General features: G+C 38.7%; 1 protein-coding gene across 1 annotated transcript; it reads right to left on the bottom strand.

The window, feature by feature from the left end:
- Positions 1-3,818: 3,818 nt before the first annotated feature.
- Positions 3,819-15,458, bottom strand: LOC132616646 (O-fucosyltransferase 35). The gene is made up of 9 exons (XM_060331192.1): positions 14,777-15,458; positions 13,930-14,097; positions 13,765-13,837; positions 13,608-13,678; positions 13,430-13,518; positions 7,354-7,486; positions 6,931-7,163; positions 4,570-5,046; positions 3,819-4,443 (listed from the first exon to the last, which is right to left on the bottom strand). The coding sequence occupies exons 1-9, from the start codon at positions 15,278-15,280 to the stop codon at positions 4,245-4,247; spliced, it is 1,947 nt and encodes a 648-aa protein (XP_060187175.1). The 5' UTR covers positions 15,281-15,458; the 3' UTR covers positions 3,819-4,244.
- Positions 15,459-20,315: the final 4,857 nt, after the last annotated feature.

Here is a 20,315-nt window from a genome sequence, read left to right as displayed (position 1 = left end):
TCAAATTTTCGTGAAACACAACGTCCCTGCTTCTGATCACTTTTTTCTCCTTAGGATCCCATAACCTGTATCCAAACTCTTCATTTCCGTAGCCAATGAAAATGCATGGGATAGTTCCCGCATCAAGCTTCTGTCTGAGCTCTTTGGATACATGTGCATATGATGAACACCCAAATACTCTAAGATGTGAGTATGTAGGATCCTTACTTGTCCATAGCCTCTCTGGAACTTCAAAGTTGAGTGGTACTGAAGGTGATCGGTTGATGAGATAACATGCGGTATTGACTGCTTCTCCCCAAAATAGCTTTGGAAGTTTAGCCATGTTCAGCATGCTCTGGACACGCTCCATGATAGTCCGGTTCATTCTTTCAGCAACGCCATTGTGCTGAGGGGTGCGTGGTACTGACTTCTCATGTCGAATGCCATATGCTCTGCAATATGCGTCGAACGCCTTGGAAGTATACTCGCCTCCATTATCAGATCGGAGACATTTCAGCTTCTTTCCTGTTTCACGTTCCACCAAGACGTGAATTGACTTGAATCACTCGAACACCTGGTCCTTCGTCTTCAGGAAATACACCCACACTTTCCGAGAAGCATCATCGATAAAAGTCAGAAAATATCTGCTTCCACCGAGTGATTCAACCTCTATAGGACCGCAGACATCAGAGTGTACCAAACTTAACAACTCTGATCTTTTTGTTGAAGTGAAATTAAATGACACTCTGTGTTTCTTACCGAATAGACAATGATTGCAAAGACACAGTGCAGCGTTCTTGTCAACATTTATAAGATTCTTCTTCATCAAGGTAGTCAACCCTTTCTCGCTCATGTGGCCGAGTCTCTGGTGCCATAAATCCTGAGAAGCCTCCTCTGCAATGTTGAGGCTGTCTGTACAAATTCTTAAATGCGTTTTGTACAATGTGCCACAAACATGTCCTCGAGCGATTGTCAAAACGCCCTTTGACATTTTCCATGTGCCTCTGCTAAAATGGTTTTCATACCCTTGTTTGTCAAGAGATACCACTGACAGGAGATTGAGCCGAAGATCTGACACATGTCTGACATCCTTCAAAGTGATTGTGCTCCCGGTACCTATCTTTATTTGTACATCACCAATTCCGGCTATTCTAGAGGAACTGGAATTACCCATCTTCACCGCTCCAAAGTCTCCAGCTTTGTATGTTCTGAAGTAGTGCCTGTGGGGAGTTACGTGGTAGGATGCTGCAGTATCTACCACCCATTCCGTGTCTTCTCTTGAGACGTGAAGGCATGTCGCATCATGGGTAGTACAGTACGCTACATCACCTGAGATTGTGATGAGCGTTTCACCACCCTTGTTCGTCGGTTGAGAACTGCTCTTGCCTTGCTCCTCTAGCCATTTGTAGCAATTCTTCTTCATGTGACCCTCTATACCGCAATGGTGGCAGGTATAAGAAGGTTTCCGGCCATCCGATGATCTCCCCCGACTTTTGCCTCTACTTTGCCATTTTCCTCTACTGTTTCTTTGTTGTTTTCCTTGTGATCTTCCTCGATTCTCCGTCACAAGGGCATGAGTCTGATCTGTGCTCATGTCTTTCCTTCTTGCCTCTTCATTGAACAATGCATCCTTGACCACAGACATGGTAAGTTTGTCATCTGGGGCTGAGTTGCTGAGAGTAACAACTAGTGTTTCCCAACTATCAGAAAGGGAACTAAGAAGTAGTAGAGATTGCATTTCGTCTCCAAGTGGCATTTCTACACAAGATAATTGATTTACCAGACTCTGGAACTCACTGGTATGTTCGGCAACAGAAGTTCCACTTTTGAGCTTCATATTGACAAGGCGTCTCATCAGAAGGGCCTTGTTCCGAGCGGTCTTGGCCTGGTACATGTCTTCCAACTTCTTCCAAAGGGCATAAGCGTCGATTTCTTGTGCAGCGTGGTGGAAGACACTATGGTCAATCCATTGTCGGATTTGACCAATAGTTTTTCTATTAATTTTCCTCCACTCTATTGACTTGGGCGGGTCAGGATTAATACCCTTCAGCTCTATTGGATCAAAAAGGTCTTTACAACTGAGGAAATCTTCCATCCGACGTTTCCACAGCGTGTAGTTGGTAGCCGTGAGCATAATCATAGCTCCAGAAGATGAAGTTGACTCGTCAATGGTCATTTTCACCTTCTGAATAATTTTTAAAAAAAATTGAGGGACCAAACTGCAATTTTTTCAAAAAATTACAAAACTGACCGGTGACGTGGCAGCTGATGCAGGAGCACCAAGGTAATTCTTTTCTGATGTGGAAGTTCAGACTATGCTGCAACCACATAACATACTCAGACAGAACCTTGGCTCTGATACCACTTGTTGAGGGGGGGGGAATTATAGTATCGAGCTAATATGAGAGAAAAAATACTTCTATTACTTTCAAGAATAGAAAGAAGAGACATACAAGCTCTAAAAAAACTCAACAAAAAAAAAAACCTCACAAATCTCTCACACAACTCTTCTTGGTTGTGCTGTGATGATCTAATGTCTGATATTTTGGTGTGTCAACAAATGATGGAAGGCTTCCCTATTTATAGGGATGAAATGAACCTATTGATGTCATTTGTGACTCAAGCAAGCACTTGACAATTTGCCAAATACAAGGAAGATGTTTTCTTCCTTAAAACAAGGAATATGTTTTCTTCCTCAAAACAGGAGAAATGTTTTCTTCCTTGTTTTCTTCCTTAAAATGAGGGAGATGTTTCCTTCCTCAAATTATGGGATGGACCCAACACGCTAGAGACAATTTTGAACACCCTGGACCACTTGAGCTGACCTTTTGCATTTGTTCAGGGTGTTCAAAAGTTAATATATTTACATAAACACAGAAAATTTACCGTATATATACACTGTAATTTTTTGCCGAGGGTGTTCGGGTGAACACCCTCACCACCATGTACATCCGCCCATGTCCTTAAGGTAGAGTTTGAATTCAAACCTTTGCCTTGCGAATCCAAAAGTCAGTCTTGCGATTTTGCTTTTAATTTTTTATTGAAAAGGTGTTCGAACCCGGAACCCATGCGTTTTTAAGCGAAGGGAAAAAAAATTAAAGATCAACAATTTGAGGGGCAAAAATTAAAGACCAGTGCCTTTGAAGAGCAATCCGCGCAAAAAAAAAAAAAAAAAAAAAAAAAAAAAAAAAAAAAAAAAAAGAAGAGAGAGAGATTTATGTTGGGCAGATACAAATGGAGGGTCCTGTAATGCCAAATCTAGAAATACGACCATCGGTGAGCACTTCCTTATGAATCACCCTCCAAGCAAGAAAGGACATTTTAAAGGGTAAGGCCTTGTGCCACAGCTTAGCAGTAAGACTTTTTTCAGGCCTAGGATTTGTCATTAAGTTCCAAGCAGATCCTATTGAGAACATACCCGAATTGGTCTTTTCCCAGATAGGTCTGTCAGATTCACCATTCAGCTGAGGAGGTATGCAATTTAAGTTCATTTTACTGCACTTATAATTATCCATTCAAGATTGTGCTGCTTACCTAAAGCATTACAATCAAAAAAGACATTCATATGTCCTGCGGCTCATAGATTTGCTATACTCTGCAACCACAAGGAATTAGTAAGAGCGAGGCCTTCCATCTCATGTGTTCTAAAAATTTGAGTTTTGCAGCAAGGAAAGAGTGAAAGAACATAAAGACTGTCGAAATTTTCAATCTGATACGTTTATAAGCAGGACTATTCAATAGAAATAATTGTACCTCACTCTCAAACTAGAGTCAACTATATGAATCATGTTACTCCGTTTAAGCTCATCTCAAGCAATTCAATAGAAACAAGGAGGCCAGGACAAATGCTGTAAGATTAACAATATAATTTGGTCATTTGTATCTCAAAAAATAATACAGTGTATATCAACCACCCACAAATCTTATCGTTTCGGCTTCGCAGGGTGCATATACGGCCATATGTGGATATTGGCAGCTCCAGCCTCCTTGCCAAGAAAGTATCGTGGAAAACGTTCAATTAACAAAAGTAACTAATGTCTTTGTATGGTTGAACGGTATACTTGACTCTGCACCAGCAGCAAATTGCTGAACTTGACCTTGATGGTCTGCATATATACAAGTCACCTGTTTCTAAACAGGGAGAACTGTTGTCCCAGTGATGAATTCTTTAGTAGAGGCTCAATCCACATGCTCTTAGAACCATTTATATGCATGGCAATACTCCCATTATGTCCCAAGCTGCACTCCTAGGAGATCAAACGTTGCTATCTGTGGGTTTTCTCGCATATACAGCCAGGAAGAGCATTAGCATAAAAACTCTCTTCCAGCTTCGGGAATTCCCCCGGCTCTCTCATATAAGGAGCCCCAGAACGAGTCTCATGAAGCTTTTTTACTTTCGAGCTGAATTTCTTCCACGAGATCTTACCATCATCAAGTTCATCAACTAGCTTCACGAAATTCATCCTGCAAAAGGATGATTAGATGCCAAAAGTTAGGTTGAAGAAGGTACTTCGATTTGGGAATTTTTCGTAATTTGAAAATAGAAAATCTGTCTAGCTAGATAGGGCTACGGATGGCAAGAATAATTACCTGTCCGGATTGATAGTCTTCTTGAAATTCTCAAAGCGCCTATGACCTTGTACTGCCTTAGCCATATTTCCATCATAGGTGTAAACGAAAACATCACTCTGAAGAGCAACAACATAGTCCAAACCAGCCAGCATGTTTTGGTGATTCTCGAAAGGATCCAATTCCTCCTCCGTTGAAAGAGTTGAATGTGAAAAGATGTTTGGGAAATTATCCAGAAGAGGTTGCATGCTTCCATTCCCATAAGCTTCACCAGCCACCAAGTAAATCCTCGTGCTAGATGGAAATCCCAGCCCCTTAAGCAAAAGGGCAGTCTCCCTGGGGGTCAATGGGCAACCACCAAGCTTTCTTCTTTCTGCACCATCGATCTCCTTTTCCTTCCAATGGCCTACCTCATAACGCATCCTACGGAGTTCTTCATCCTCTTCCTCTGTCAAATTATGACTGCATCCTGTAAAAGCAAGCATATCCTTCTCGTATCTGCAAGTAGCACAGTAAACTGCTAAGGTGAAATGGGTTCAGAAACAACAGTTCTAGCTGGAAAAGAAAATTCAAAATTTATAGCAAATGCCTCTGCTAAGATAAGACATCAGCATTATAATTTGTGTGATTTACCATCCAAATGACTTCATGTCCATCAAGATAATTGAGAAACAAATTTAACTACATATATCTGATATTACAGCTTTGAAGCTACAAAAGAAGTTCAGTCAAAGCCGTTGCTTTAAGAGTGCAATGGTCATATAAGATTAGAAACAAAAACTTAGATAGCTGTGTGCGATTAAAGCATCAAATTATGAATACTGACCCTGCAAAAGTAATGACCTCAAAGTTATATAACGTTCTTAGAGAACTTTGTTGCCTCGTTCATTTACATAGTATAAAAGAAAAAGAAAAAGAAAATTAAAAAATCTGAAAGTGACAATCAGATCTCAACCTGGGCAAGTGAATCAGTCTCAATTCTCCGGACTCCGTTATCAATTGCCGTAGAAGAAATGAATAGCCGGGGTTCCAATAGCCAGCTATCATCATCCACCACCACTTTCCGACCACGAATATCATTTCTCATGCACTCTATGTTCTCTGCTATGGCTGCTCTTTATGTTGCCGGCAGGTAAGTGTAACCTCTCTCTCTTGTATATTGTGTGTGCATATATATTAACTACGTTCACTTTTACTTGTCACGTTTCGCTTCTTGAGAGTCAAACTATATGGAATTGCAAATTATATTATTTTTATTATAGTTTTTTAACATCTAAATTTTAAATTAATCTAATCCAATTTAGCTCCGAAGATTAGTTACTCTTGAGAAGCGAAACGTGACAAGTAAAATAAAAGGAGGAAGAATGTCCATGCACATTTTCGTCTTTTTTGGTTTGCTTATTTATTACTCCACTGTTAGTGTCGTGAAAAATTTATTCTTACATATTTAATATGCTGAATTGGCCTATGCGAGCTTTACTAAGCGGAGCCATGTATTTAGTCCTGGATAAATTATGGAGGTGTCTAGATGATCATTTTATAAGTTGGAGTGTTCAATTGACACAAACGAGTTGAGGTGTCTAGATGATCATTTTGTAAATTGGACTGTTCAACTGATGGCCAAAGAAGTAATGGGGAGAGGTGATTAGATAGAACATGGCGCAGTTTCAGCTTACTGAGGACATGACCTTAGATAGGAGGTTGTGGAGGACTGAGATTAGGATAGAAGGCTAGGAAGGCTAGTAGGTAGTCTCACTTATTCTTTCGCACTAGTGGTCGTAGTTTTGCTCTATCGTTTATTGCCCTTTGATTTCTGCTTATATTTGTTGGGTCTTGTCTTTCCAGGTTGTTTTATCATGACTTCTTCGCTCTTGTTATTTCTTATTTTCGCATTACTCTTATATGCTTGCCCTTATCTGACTCTTTTGTCTTGTTTTCTCTTGAGCTGAGGGTCTTTCGGAAACAGCCTCCCTACCTCCCAAGGTGGGGATAAGGTCTGCGTACACTTTACCCTCCCCAGACCCCACATTGTGGGATTTCACTGGGTATGTTGTTGTTGTTGTTGTTGTACAGAGAGCAAACACAAGTGTTATGCTACATAACAATACAGGCATGGCGTGGTCTAGTTGCCATTTTTAAAAGTATTTTGATTCAAATGAAAAATCAAATTACACTATTACAATGAGTGGCATATCTGGTTATATCAACTGGCCTGATCCGTCAAATGAAAAAGTGGCAATCCAGAATTTGTCCTCTTCTTCTTTATCCTTGTTCGATTCGCACTACGTTCATTTTAGAGCCCTTGCTCTAATCAAAAGCAATGGCACGAACAATAATAGAGTTGTATGTTAACAGCTATGAGAGAGAGAGGCCACAACTGACCTTAAATGGAGAGCAAGATAAGGACTTCCATCTTGTCGCATCCTCGAAATCAGAATCTTTCCCAAAGTTTCAATGGGAGCTGAGTATTTTAACGCTTGGTAATTTACACGGCATCTCAGCTTCTGAATAGAATTGGGTATCCCATTGTTGGCTATCCGAGAATCAGTGTGAGTAAAATACATTACTTTGTGCTGCTTCAGAAGAGGGAGGACCTCAGATTTATAGTAACTAACCTGATCAAATGAGAGAATAATGTAAGTATATAGCAGGATACTCATCATTACACCATAACATTTTGGAATCCATTGTCAGTTTTATACTTCTTTCTAAGGACAACTCACAACCATGTCAAAAATACACACATAAATTAGAGCTCTTGTTCTTGAACCTCCTAATTGTGCAATCAAACAGTTCAAACTTCACCTTCGACCAGGATATTGGTGTTTTGTTAAAAGGCTCAATTCCAGACAATTCTGGTGGTAATGTCTCGACAATGTGGATGTCATCCTTCAGAGTTTCAATAAAGTGCTGCCAATCAAAAAGATCTTTGAAGCCGCTGCATTTAGGAAACAAAGGTAGAGATCAAGGGGAGCCAAGTCAAGAAAAGCATCTATGGTGTCACTTAAATCAAACAAGAGAATATAGATGTAAAGCATTTGTGAATAAAACAATCATGAGCACTTTGTTTATTCTATTGGTGTTGAGTGCATTGGGCAAGGACACTGTTGCAGACCTAAAAACAGATAAATCAAATTGTCTCACATCTACCCGTTTGAGTTTTTAGATAAGGTTGTTAACGGCTTGACGGCAGCAAAAGTTCTCGGTTCAAATCTTAGTGCAACCCCAGAGCAAAATATTTCACATGCTTGCCACTAAGAAAGGAAAGAGAAAAAGACCCGCACGTGACAGAGTATGTCGCAAACCTAAAACAAATAGAAAGTGTCTCATCTCTTACAGTTTAAACTTTAGATGAGATGGCTTGCATAATTCAACAGGATAACTGATTTTTTGGGGGGGGGGTTGTACATCCCAAGCACGAATTAAGGTGCAATCTTCAAGAAGATATAAGATGACCCAATCTTTCACTGCAAACACTGTCAGTTGGATTTATTAATATCTAGCAAATCAATAGCTGCATGTTTTCATTACCACTGATTTGCCAAGTTTAAAACACTATAACCTAACCAAGTCTTTTATTTTTGTAGCTACTTTGGCCATTCCAATAAGAGTTGAAGTCGGCAGCAGATAGTGGTTTTGCTTCATAAGTTAAGATGGTGACTAACCTCCTTTGCAGCTCTGTTATTCATGTCTAGTGTTGGCAAATGGGCGGGTTGAAAACAGGTCATAATTAGTTAACTATGAAGCCATGAGTGATTTAGCTGCAGCCAACCCAAATCAGATCCATAAATAACCCGTGAGTGACCCATATTTGCACGGTTTAAATATGGGCTGAACCCAAATTTTGCCCATTATCAATATCACTCACCCAACCTATTTATATATGGGCGGGTTAGTGAAAATTGGGTTCATTTTGCCAGCACTACTCATGTACATAGCTTTTTAAGAAGTCGCCATGTGGCTAAAGAGGCCCCCTCAATCTTGGGAGAAGATTGGGTGCACTAGTTGTAGGTTATGGAGGGTGGCCCATCAGCTCCTTTGAAGAAGCAAACCATATCTTTCCCCATCTACAACTCTCTGCCTTATCTTTTCTTTTTTGAGAAAGTGAATCTCTTCCTAAAATTTAGCATTTATTATGGAAACGTTTTGAATATCTATGTATGTGCGTTTTGAATATCCTGCTCAGTACTACAGTTTTTTTAGTACTCCCTCCACCCCAATTTATTTGACACGTTTTCCTTTTTAGTCGGTCCCAAAAGAATGACACGTTTCTATATTGAGCAATAATTTAACTCCAAAATTCTCATTTTTCGCGTAATGAAATGATTTCTAGCCACAAATTCTTTGGTTGTTTTAGACCACAAGATTCAAAAGTCTTCATTGCTTTCTTAAACTTCGTGCCCAGTCAAACACCCTCGTATAAATTGGGACGAAGCGAGTATATATTTGAGTACTAGTAAGTTTGGTTTGTTATACTGTAATTTTTATTTAATCAGTATTGTTTTTATATTAGTTTTATTTGAATATTGAATGAGGAATCAAAAATCGGGGATATACATTCTTTCGATTTTTTGTGTGTGAAATATTTAAGAGAATATAGAGGAACTGGATATGAATTTTACCAATTTTGTTGTGTTAATGAAGTTTTTTAAAAGAAGAGAAATTGATGGTATAAATGGTTGAAATTAGACCTGCAACGTGGTGGGTAAAATTAAATCAAAATCCCTTAAAAGGTGGGAATTAGTGGTTTTTTATGATGGTATAAAATGGAACTTCAGTTTCCAAAATTGGATTTTTTTTTTTTTTGAGAAGGTAACATGAGTTTCCAAAATTGGATTTAAGAACTTAATATGGTCAGCGGATGGAATTTAGATACACCACTGTCATATTGTGTTAAGTGGCTTTCCCATATGGTATACTGGGTAGATTTCTCAAAAAAATATTGCACGCATAATTGTTACCTAACAAAAAGAGAGAGTCACCTATTAAGTAGCCCAAGGATGAGTTCTTTCAACTTCCTCAACATCTTGCATCTTAAAGGAGATTCTTCAAAATCAAAATCGTGAAGTTGACATTTCTTTCTTACTACTTCTGTTTTAAGTTTCCCAAAGTGCCATTAGCCGATTGATTTCTAGACCAATAAACCTATAAGAAAATTGAGGACTAGCCACATTCTTTACAATTCTCCTTTGACGCAAGATTCTTTCCATCATTGTACCTTCATAAAGCATGTTATCTAGCTCTAGATACTCAACATGCATCTGAACTGAATTATCAGTCTCAGTCCTGGAGCCATGCTTCCATTCATCAAGTGACAAGCCACTTTTTCTCTAATCGTGAGCATAGTTGTGTAATGTCTATCAATAAAAGTAGCTACAAAGGATAGCAACCGCAGTCAGTAATTGGCAATCTAACTGTAAATACCAGATTACGTTGTGCAGCTTTTTGCTCATCTATAACCTTGCATCTTCTTGATGCTTTTCTAATGACATTTGATTACTTTACCTAAAAAAACACCAGATTACATTGTGGGCTTGAAAAACATTAACCTCACTCGTATAGGCTCATAGAAAAGGATGACTACAAATTTGTCTTTAACCTAAGATGACTCTCTTAAAGACCACTAGACAGTGGATTCACCCATTCTAGCTCATTTCCTTCAGTGATCTGCAGTAACTTTGAGAATAAGGGAACAAACTTCAAGTCTATAACAGGGCTTCCACTAACTATAAAGGGGTTTCAGCGATCCCCATACACCTTTTATGCTTTTGATGTCGTCAAAAAAAGTAATCTCAAAAGAACTATCTTATTCTTTCTTCTTTCTCTACTTGGTTGCTTTTCTTTCTTCTCCCAGTTAGATATTGAAAGTTTTTCTCTCGAAGCTAAAGGCATAAACTTGCAAGCACAAAAGTGCTTCAACTCAGGACCACCACCAATCCATTTAAATGAGAAACTAAGAATCATCTACAGACTAAGAGCCCGTTTGGATTGGCTTATAAGTTACTTATAAGCTGTTTTCAGCTTTTTTGAGTGTTTGGCTGGCCAGCTTAAAGTCATTTTGTGCTTAAAATAAGCTAAAAAAATAATTGGGCCCATTTGACTTAGCTTATCTAAAGCAGCTTATAAGCTGAAAACAGCTTATAAGCCAAAAAAAATAAGTTAGACTACCCCAACTTATTTTTTTTAGCTTATAAGCTGTTTGCAGCTTATAGACATAAGTCCATCCAAACAGGCTCTAAAGCTTCCCCTTCAACATCAACTAACGCACCTGCCAAAGGTCATCTATTTACCATAGAATCCTAGAATCCTCATTTCCTCGAGACATATACAACAACAACATACCCAGTGAAATCCCACAGTGTAGGGTCTGGAGAGGGTAAAGTGTACGCAGACCTTACCCCCATCTCGGAAGATAGAGATGTTGTTTCCGAAAGACCCTCGGCTCAAGAGAAAACATGACGAGAAAAGGTTAGATAAGCACAAACAGTTCAAAGCAATACGAAAATGAAACTAACGAAAGCGACAAAAGCCATGATAAAGCAGTATGAGAAAAAGAAGCAATAGCTACCACAGATAAATACGATAATTCTGGTACAAGAAACAACATATAGTTGCAAGAATCAAAGGACAAGAAAATGAAGATCAAAACTGCGACTACTAGTACGACGGGATATGTGGGACTACCTATTAGCCTTCTACCCTACCTATTAGCCTTCTATCCTAATCTGAGTCCTCCATAGCCTCCTATCTAAGGTCATGTCCTCGGTAAGCTGAAACTGCGCCATGTCCTGTCTAAGCACCTCTCCCTAATACTTCTTCGGCCTACCTCTACCTCTTCTGAAACCGTCCATAGCCAACCTCTCACACCTCCGCATTGGGGCATCTGTGTCTCTCCTCTTCACATGCCCAAACCATCTCAGTCGCGCTTCCCGCATCTTGTCCTCCACCGATGCCACTCCTACCTTGTCTCGGATATCTTCATTCCTAATCCTATTTCGCCTAGTGTGCCCACACATCCATCGCAACATTCTCATTTCCGCAACTTTCATCTTTTGGACGTGCGAGTTCTTGACTGCCCAGCACTCCGCCCCGTACAACAAAGTCGGTCGCACTACGACTTTGTAGAACTTGCCCTTAAGCTTTGGTGGAACCTTCTTATCACACAGCACTCCTAAAGTGAGCCTCCATTTCATCCACCCTGCACTAATACGATTTGTGACATCATCGTCAATATCCCCATCTCCTTGTATAATAGACCCAAGATACTTGAAACTAAACTTCCTTTCTTTTGAATGGCCTGGGTACCAAGCCTCACTTCCACGCCAGCCTCATGTGTCACGTCACTAAACTTGCACTCCATGTACTCTGTCTTGGTCCTACTCAACTTGAATCCTTTAGACTCCAGAGTTTGTCTCCAAACCCCAACTTAGCATTCACTCCGTTGCGGATCTCGTCAATCAGGACTATGTCATCCGCGAATAACATGCACCATGGCACCTCACCTTGAATTTGTCGCGTCAAACCGTCCATCACCAAGGCAAATAAAAATGGGTTAAGAGTTAATCCCTGATGCAACCCCATCTCCACTGGGAAGTGTTCCGAGTCTCCTCCCACTGTCCTTACCCTGGTTTTGGCTCCCTTATACATGTCCTTGATCACCCTAATGTACGCCACAGGTACACCTCTAACCTCCAAGCATCTCCATAAAACCTCTCTTGGCACTTTGTCGTAAGCCTTTTCTAGATCGATGAAAACCATATGTAAGTCTCTCTTCCTCTCCCTATACTGCTCCACCAGTCTCCTCACAAGATGAATGGCTTCTGTAGTCGAGTATCCCGGCATGAATCCGAACTGGTTCTCTGAAATGGACACGCCTCTCCTCACCCTCATCTCCACCACCCTTTCCCACACTTTCATAGTGTGACTTAGCAGCTTGATACCTCTATAGTTGTTGCAACTTTGAATGTCGCCCTTGTTCTCATACAAAGGAACCATCGTACTCCACCTCCATTCCTCAGGCATCTTCGCCGTCTTAAAAATGACATTAAATAACCCAGTCAGCCACTCCAAACCTACCCTGCCTGCACTCTTCCAAAACTCCCCAGGGATCTCATCAAGCCCGGTTGCTCTTCCTCTACGCATCCTACGAACAACACCCTTAACCTCCTCTACCTTTATACTCCTACAATACCCAAAATCGCGATGTCTCTCAGAGTACTCCAAATCTCCCAACACAATGTCTCTGTCACCTTCTTCGTTCAAGAGTTTATGGAAGTATGACTGTCATCTCCGTCTAATGAGAGCATCCTCCACCAATACTTTGCCATCCTCGTCCTTGACACACTTTACTTGATCCAGATCCCGTGCCTTCCTCTCCCTTACCTTGGCTAGCCTGAACAACTTCTTATCCCCGCCTTTGTCCTCCAGACATATGAGACTGCATATTTCACAAGTAGAAGCACGTGCAACCACAGTCCCTAACTTGGGCTCTATGTTGTTCTTTGATGTTAGACTTTTTGTCCATTCACAAGGACCCCATACTTCTATAGTTTTGAGCTCTACATATGGATAACAATGATCTTTATAAGTTTATACAAGCATGGAGCTTACTGAGGTGAGGGTGCAATCAGTAAACATAACACAAATGGAGAAACAAGCTACTAGAAACTACAAGGTTGCTTGGGCGATATAGACTACATGATAACAAGAAACAATCCAACACACATGCTAGATATAGTTCATACTAGACTAGATAATGTGTTGTGGGTGGTGGGTATCTTCAATAACTTTAGCCTATCATAACCCAAAGCAAAATAATCATCACAAATGATAGTGATGATCTTATGAATATGAATTCAATGAGGTGGTAAAAGCGGAGCACCTTTCATCTGCCCAGTAGGATGTATGATCAAGAGAAGGAAGTACAAGTGTTGCCTTCATGATTTTAGCAACAGCTACCATATCACAGATCTGCATTCTAGAATTATTTGTTCATCAGATGGAGCTGATAGAAATCTTTAATAAAAGGAACTGAAGAATGAAACATATAACAACCAGACCCCAAATCTCATCTGATTTAAGCCACCATTTGCATTTATCAAAAGGTATCCATTTGTCTTTGCATCTACAACTGCCAAAGAAGGAAAAAGGGATGAGGGAAAGGTAAAAACAGTTAGAGGCCAAATAAAAATAAATTTCAATGGTTCAGATGTTTACGCTTCTGACTCTTAGTCCGCTCAATGCACTGAGTGAAATTTTCACTATTAGGTTTCAACCATATTTCTGAATACTGAAAAAGGAAAAGAAAACAGCATTTAGATGTGATACTTTCACTAGTAAATTCATACTCTAAGAAGCTGGAAGATTTGTGATAGAACTTACATCTAGCAGGCTATTGTGGTTACCAACAACACCTGATGCAACCATACTTAGAGTCTGTTTCACATGATTCCGTTCTCCACTATGTTCAGTATCTCCTTCCATAGTTCTATAGGCACGAGTGCTTTGATCCCTTAGATTTTGCTGACTGACCAGTGAGTCATATGAATCCTGTTGAGCAATGTCGGTCATTTTAAAAACATAACTTTACTGATGCAATTAGTCTTGATATTAGTAATCCAGAACAGCTAAATCATCAGTTGCATTTTCAAAACAAAGAAACTCCTGATTAAAATCTAATACAACCCAAGGCTATCCTATCTGCCTATCTCAATCTTTTCCTTTGTTCTCTATGTAACATGTGCTTTGTTTTACATGCTTCACCTAAAGCCTGATACTTCTATTTTATCACGATCATGTGAAATTTTCTTCAAAGAGAATACACACTATAGTGCCACATCCACGCTATCTTTGCTGGTAAAATCGGTTAGACATGTGAACAACCAACTAAATTGAAGTTTTAGCAAAGGCAAGCATCTAGACGGTATAGTATAAATAGCAAAGAGAAAAGATCGACCTCTATTTAGAAGCAAATGCCTCCAGAACAGAAAGTAAACACATATTTAATCATTCAAAACTAAGCCTTGAATATCAACCTCAAATTGATCTTGAAAAGCACCCAAAAAGAAACCAAAAGCAAACACATATTTAATCATTTAAAACTAATTCTTGAATACTAAGCTCCAACTGTTCTTGAAAAACAAGCAAAAAGAAACCAAAATTTGAACAAGGGCCAGTAATTTAACACATGGGAATCAAGAATATCATATCTAGAACTTAAAAAAATAACCTGAGTGTACCCAACTCTATCAATAGCAGATCCAAACCATCCATAAGCACAAAACTTAACAACACCCAAAAACAAACACAGCCCACAAAACACCAAGAACATCCAATGTCCCAATTTCCTCCTTCCTTTCAATTCCAACACAAAATCAACACTCAAAGATTCAAACTTTTTCCTCAAATGTACCCTTTGTATAACATTACTCAAATGTGAAAACTGCTTCTTTTCAACTAAAATCTCATCAGTAAGATTGTTGGCATTTGTTTCAGATCTAGGCGAGTTTAGTACATCAATCTCATGATGTGTATTCAAAGTAGTAGTAGTACCACTACTACTGCTTGTGGTACTACTAGTGTTGTTTTGGGTAGTGTTATTGTTGGTTCGTTTAAAAGAATGGGCTCTTCGGGTCATTGGACCCGAGAATCTTGGACTGTTGACCCGTTGTGGAATGCCATCTGTGGCTGTGGAATGGTGGTGACTATGGTGGTTGTTATGGTGATGACCCATTATTGTAATTTATTTAATTTTGTGAACAATATGAATACATGTATGTTGTGTGTATTGAAGATGATTATATTGGCATTAATGGAGAGGAAATGGTGGGTGTTAAGGAGAAGAGATGGAAGGTGTTTTTTTTTTTTTTTTTTTCTAGTAGCAGTAGTAAAAGGAAAGGAGAGTTTAATTAATCTTTTTTTATGCTTTATTTAAGTGGGGGATGGAGTTGAATAGAAGAGCCGCCATTTTCAACTACTACTTTAGAGGGTCCGTACATGGTAAACGCGGATGAACACATCACCCGGCTTACTCACTCGTTTATCCTTCTTTTTACTTTTAAAAAACAATTAAATCTAAAGGTGTGTTTGGTAGGAATGAAAATGTTTTCTTAGAAAATTATTTCATTAAGAGTAAAAGAAAAGGTTTTAAGTTAAATTATTTCAAAGTGTATCATATTTTTTGAAACATGTTACAAAAAAAAAAGGTATATCACGTAAATTGGGACAGAGGGAATACTTATTTTCTAGTGTTTAGTAAGTAAGTAAAACGATATTATCCTAAGAGCATTTGTAGATATGTAATGTAGTAAAAAAATTATGAGGGTGAGATGGAGTGGGGGTTGGGGGTTCGAGGGTGGCTGGGGTTGGAGTGGTCAAGTGTTGAGATTTCAATGTGTTAGGTGGGTGGGGAGGCGACGTTGAATATGAAATGTCACTTATGAAATTTATTTTTTATATTTTTGTTAGAGGAGTGATTTTTTTCATTTTTAAGGAATTAATTTTCAAGAATAGTAATAGTTAGCAAAGATCTTCATCATCGTAACTAATCTTGAAACTTGGTTGATTTAGTCAATTGTTGTCATTACTGTGTGCTAGTAGGGATTTGACAACGTAGTACGGATTGTGACTTTTACCCCAATCGTTTTAAATATTCAGAGGCAAAAAGTAAAATAAAATTATTTAGTCTTCAAGAGGAAATGAAAACGATAGCTTTACTCTTGAGTCTTGATACACTTGGAGCTTAATTAAAGGAAAGTTGTCTTTAAACGTTAATGCCGTCTCTCACAATTATTCCCCCCATTGTACATTATTCTTGCTATAAAAAATAATGACTCCCTAGTTATAGTATAATAAACTCCGCTTTCTCGTTTGTGATAAAGATAAATGTTTGTTTTGGTCCATAAAAGATTTAAAATTTTGTTTGTTTCTCGAATAGAGTCACAATTTGATTGTAAAATATAACTTTATAAATAGAACACGTTGACCTCCTCTTTAACTTTTACAGAGCTTTTTAACAGCTAATTTTATTTTCTGAAAGGGGAAAAACCGAGAACTTATCTTTATAAGAAGAAAAGTTGGACCTACCATGAGACCTCCACTTATCATATGCCGTAAAACTAGACTTTTTGACAATTGCAACTAAGGGTATTTGAACTGGACGTTGTTTTTTTTTTTAACAACTCGCTTGATCGTTATAATTTTTCCGACACTTTTGCTCCTTTACCGAGCTTGGTTAGCTCACTTTTGATCCGAGGAGACCGTTGACATGCTTCCCGAGGTGTTTAGATTTGATTCGGGTGACTTTTTGTGAAAATTGGGTTAAAGCGAAAAAGAGTTGACTTTTGGATAAACGGACCTTTTTTGGAAATACATCGATTCCGAGAGGTCCGGATGGTCATTTAGAACTTGTATGTATATCTGGTTCGGTTCCCAATGCACTCGGGTGCATTTTGGGACTTGGGTTGGGGAGTTGGAATTGAGGTATCGGGGGTTGACTTGGTCAACGAGATCTCCTTTGGGAATTCCGAGACCACGAGCGCATTCGTAGCGTGTTTTTATGTATGTCTGTGTATGTGGTTTGTGAGCAAATGGCCTCGGAAATTCGAGTTGAAGTGTGAAACTTGGAAAATTTTCTGGTGTCTGGTGCCCGCTTTGGAGGCACCAGCACCGCGGCAGCGGTACTGCTGAAGCGGTCTATGCCTTTTGGGCATGACTGCTGTAGCGGTCATGGGACAGCTGGGGCGGCACCGCTGGAACGGTAATCTTGTCGCAGAAGCGGGTGACGGGCAGTTAGTTTATTAAATGAAGTGTTAAATGCCTTAAGTTCATCATTTATTACCATTCCGAAAATTGAGCTCTTGGGAACAATTCTAGATGATTCATGGAGAAGATTCTTGGTGGTAAGTCCTTCTAATTCCTTTGCTATTTCATAATCCCTAATCATCTTAGAATCTCTTTTTCCTTATTAGTTCGTTAGCAATGGAAGATTAAAGTGGGTTTAATGGATATTTTATCTATGCTTCTAAATCATGATTTGTTGATTGGGTTGGCTTCAATAAGCATTGAATTGATGATTAGAACCCTTATTTCATAACTTCTTCCTAATTAAAGGCTAATTTGTGGATTTAAGAGATAGGGTTTATACCCAAAATTGGGGTTTTGCTTGGATTTCGAAATTGGATGAATCATTGAGTTAATTTAGCAATTGCTTGATGGGTTTTGATTATCCAGTGTTTAGTTGGATAATTTACCCCTCGAATTTCCTGTTTTGACCTTGTGTTCCCCGTTTCCTCAAATTCGAGGGTTGGTTTTATACCCAATTTGAATGATAGCAATATAGGTATTGATCTTCATGATTTCTAATCTAGATCTCGAATATGCTTAGACTTTCTTGATTTCGAGACTCAGCGGAAAGGAAAGGCTAAGGAGTGATTGTTGGTATTATTGTTGTTCGGCCATCCAGGTAGGTTATGGCTTACCCTATAGTGAGACTTCGTTTAACGAAGCATATATTTAGATGATATTGTCGGAGAAATCATGTAAACCTTTGGGTATAAAGTTGGGTTGGATATTGTCTTAGGTTGGGCTCTGTTGTGTGATTGGGGCTAGTCACCCCGTTGTGTTGTGATTTGATTTGTTCTATTGTTGTTGGCTTGATACCACGAAGTGATGGTAATATTAGAGACTATTGATCTATCTTGTTCATGATATTGTAGTATCTTACTTGTTGACATTTGATACGAGAATAGTGTTCTATATGACTTGTGTAGTCTTTCATGATATTGTTGGCGTACCCATGCTTGGTACTTGTGATATTGATCTGATTATTGATGTTGACTCATACATTGCACACATTCTCATCCTTCATGATATACCGATGATACATTGTTGATAGTTGAGGAACACTGTGATGAGCTGGGCTCGGTTTGGATGAGAGTGACGTGAGGTCCGATATTCGATGGTTGTCCCGGAATCGTGGTTGAGTGGTAGCGGTATCTGAGGTTGTTGCCGGACCGTGAGGTACATGGACTCCGCGGGTCCCCCATAGGTTGTGCTGATGAAAATCCTACGTGGGCAAAGATCCGGGACGAGTAGGACTTACACTTCACGAGTCACCCTGAGTTGTGCTACCGAGACGTGGATACTTCCATCCGGAGTACATGTGTACACAGTATTGCATTGCATTTGCATTCATACACCATTGCATTGCATTATGGCTTATATTGTGATGATCTGGCGATTTACTTGTGTTGTTTGGTTTCAGATTGGATATATTGAGACTTGGCACACTTAGGTTTAGATGCTACAACATAGGTGATGACATGTACTTGGTTTTGACTTGTGTTTGACTTATGCTTGTTGATTTATCTACTTATCTTGCTTTATTGTCTAAATTATGTTAGTTATACTTAGTCAGTCTATGATACCTACCAGTACTATGGTTTTGTACTGACCTGCACTTGCTGCATTCTTTTATGAATGCAGAATTCCATGCTGGATCTACTTCCGTCTTTCATGGCTGATAGTCGCTATCAGTACTGCTTAGAGTCTACAAGGTGAGCACGAGACGTCCGCTGACTTGAAGACTCCTCTTATTTATGTCTTACTTTCCATTCTGAGACATATTTAGACTTGATGTATTATTATATTCTAGACTTGTATATTTCTAGCTAGATGTTCTTGTATGGATTTGATCAGATTCGGGGGTGTAGTTCCTTATTTCCGCGCTTTTTCTATATTATTATCGTCAGACTTACGTGATTTATTCTCTTCCGCTTAGTTAATTATTTATTTACGTTTTTACTATCGTTGGGTTGAGAGTTCTCTTACCGAGGTGGGAAAGATTAGTGCCCGCACGACTTAGCTAAATTGGGTCGTTATATTTTCCTTACCTGATCAGTCTCATACTGAAGGTGTACAAAACTTAAAAACAATTTTGTGTTTGGTTAGCCATATATAAGAAAAAAAACCTAAGCAGGCCTCATGAACAGTCCAGAAACCACTAAAAATGTAAGTATTTATGAAAAAAAAAAAGAAATTTATCAAATACGATATTGTTTTTTCCACAAATCAAATAAGATTACTCTGTGTATAAATACACCACAAGAAAGAAGGCAATTTTTTGTTGAACGTCGATGGGAGAAGCACTTCAAGTAAGTTATACCTAGATAACATTCAACATATTATTATTCAGCGAATATATGTAATTATCACTACTAGACAGAGATTTTTCCCACCGACATTTAGTTAGAAATTTGTGCTATAAAACATGATTTTCCGCCGAACCAACTCACTGGAAAAATGCATGATGGGAAACAGGTTGCCACTGAAACACTGGAAAACTTCTTAATTTTTTCGTGTGAAAACACTACTATTTAGGCTTTTCCCACCAATATTCAGTGGGAAATAACTACTGAAGTGGGAAATGAGTGAGAAAATAGAGATTTTTTAGTAGTATACTTTTCACTATATTATAATTTTGTCATCATTATTTATCGTGTAATAATCTTTAATTTATGAATCCTGGCTAAGTAGTACGTATAATAGCTAGAGGTCTCCAAAATTAACTTTTTTCCTCGTTTACTTAATTTGAACACTGAATAAGATCCCGAATAAACCAAAAGATTGGAGAAGGAAAACATATATTTTGAGACATGACAGAAGACACATGTTAAAAATAATGAATACAACTACAAGATAATAAGCATTGTGTATTTTCTTTTCTCTTTTTACTCTTAGCAAAATAAAACATCAAGTGACTAGAATTA

This window comes from Lycium barbarum, chromosome 11 (assembly GCF_019175385.1).
Source record: "Lycium barbarum isolate Lr01 chromosome 11, ASM1917538v2, whole genome shotgun sequence".
NCBI classification, from domain to species: Eukaryota; Viridiplantae; Streptophyta; class Magnoliopsida; order Solanales; family Solanaceae; genus Lycium; species Lycium barbarum.
The sequence above is the reverse complement of the archived record's forward strand: the minus strand, read 5'-3'. Positions and strand labels throughout refer to the sequence as shown.

Bases quoted from the DNA above. Each gene is read 5' to 3' on its own strand.
- LOC132616646 (XM_060331192.1), bottom strand. From the start codon at position 15,280: ATGGGTCATCACCATAACAACCACCATAGTCACCACCATTCCACAGCC. The intron at 13,838-13,929 runs GTAAGTTCTATC...TTCCTTTTTCAG, and splicing joins ACCACAATAGCCTGCTAGAT to TATTCAGAAATATGGTTGAA. The intron at 5,047-6,930 runs GTCAGTTGTGGC...TGCTACTTGCAG, and splicing joins TATCTTGCTCTCCATTTAAG to ATACGAGAAGGATATGCTTG.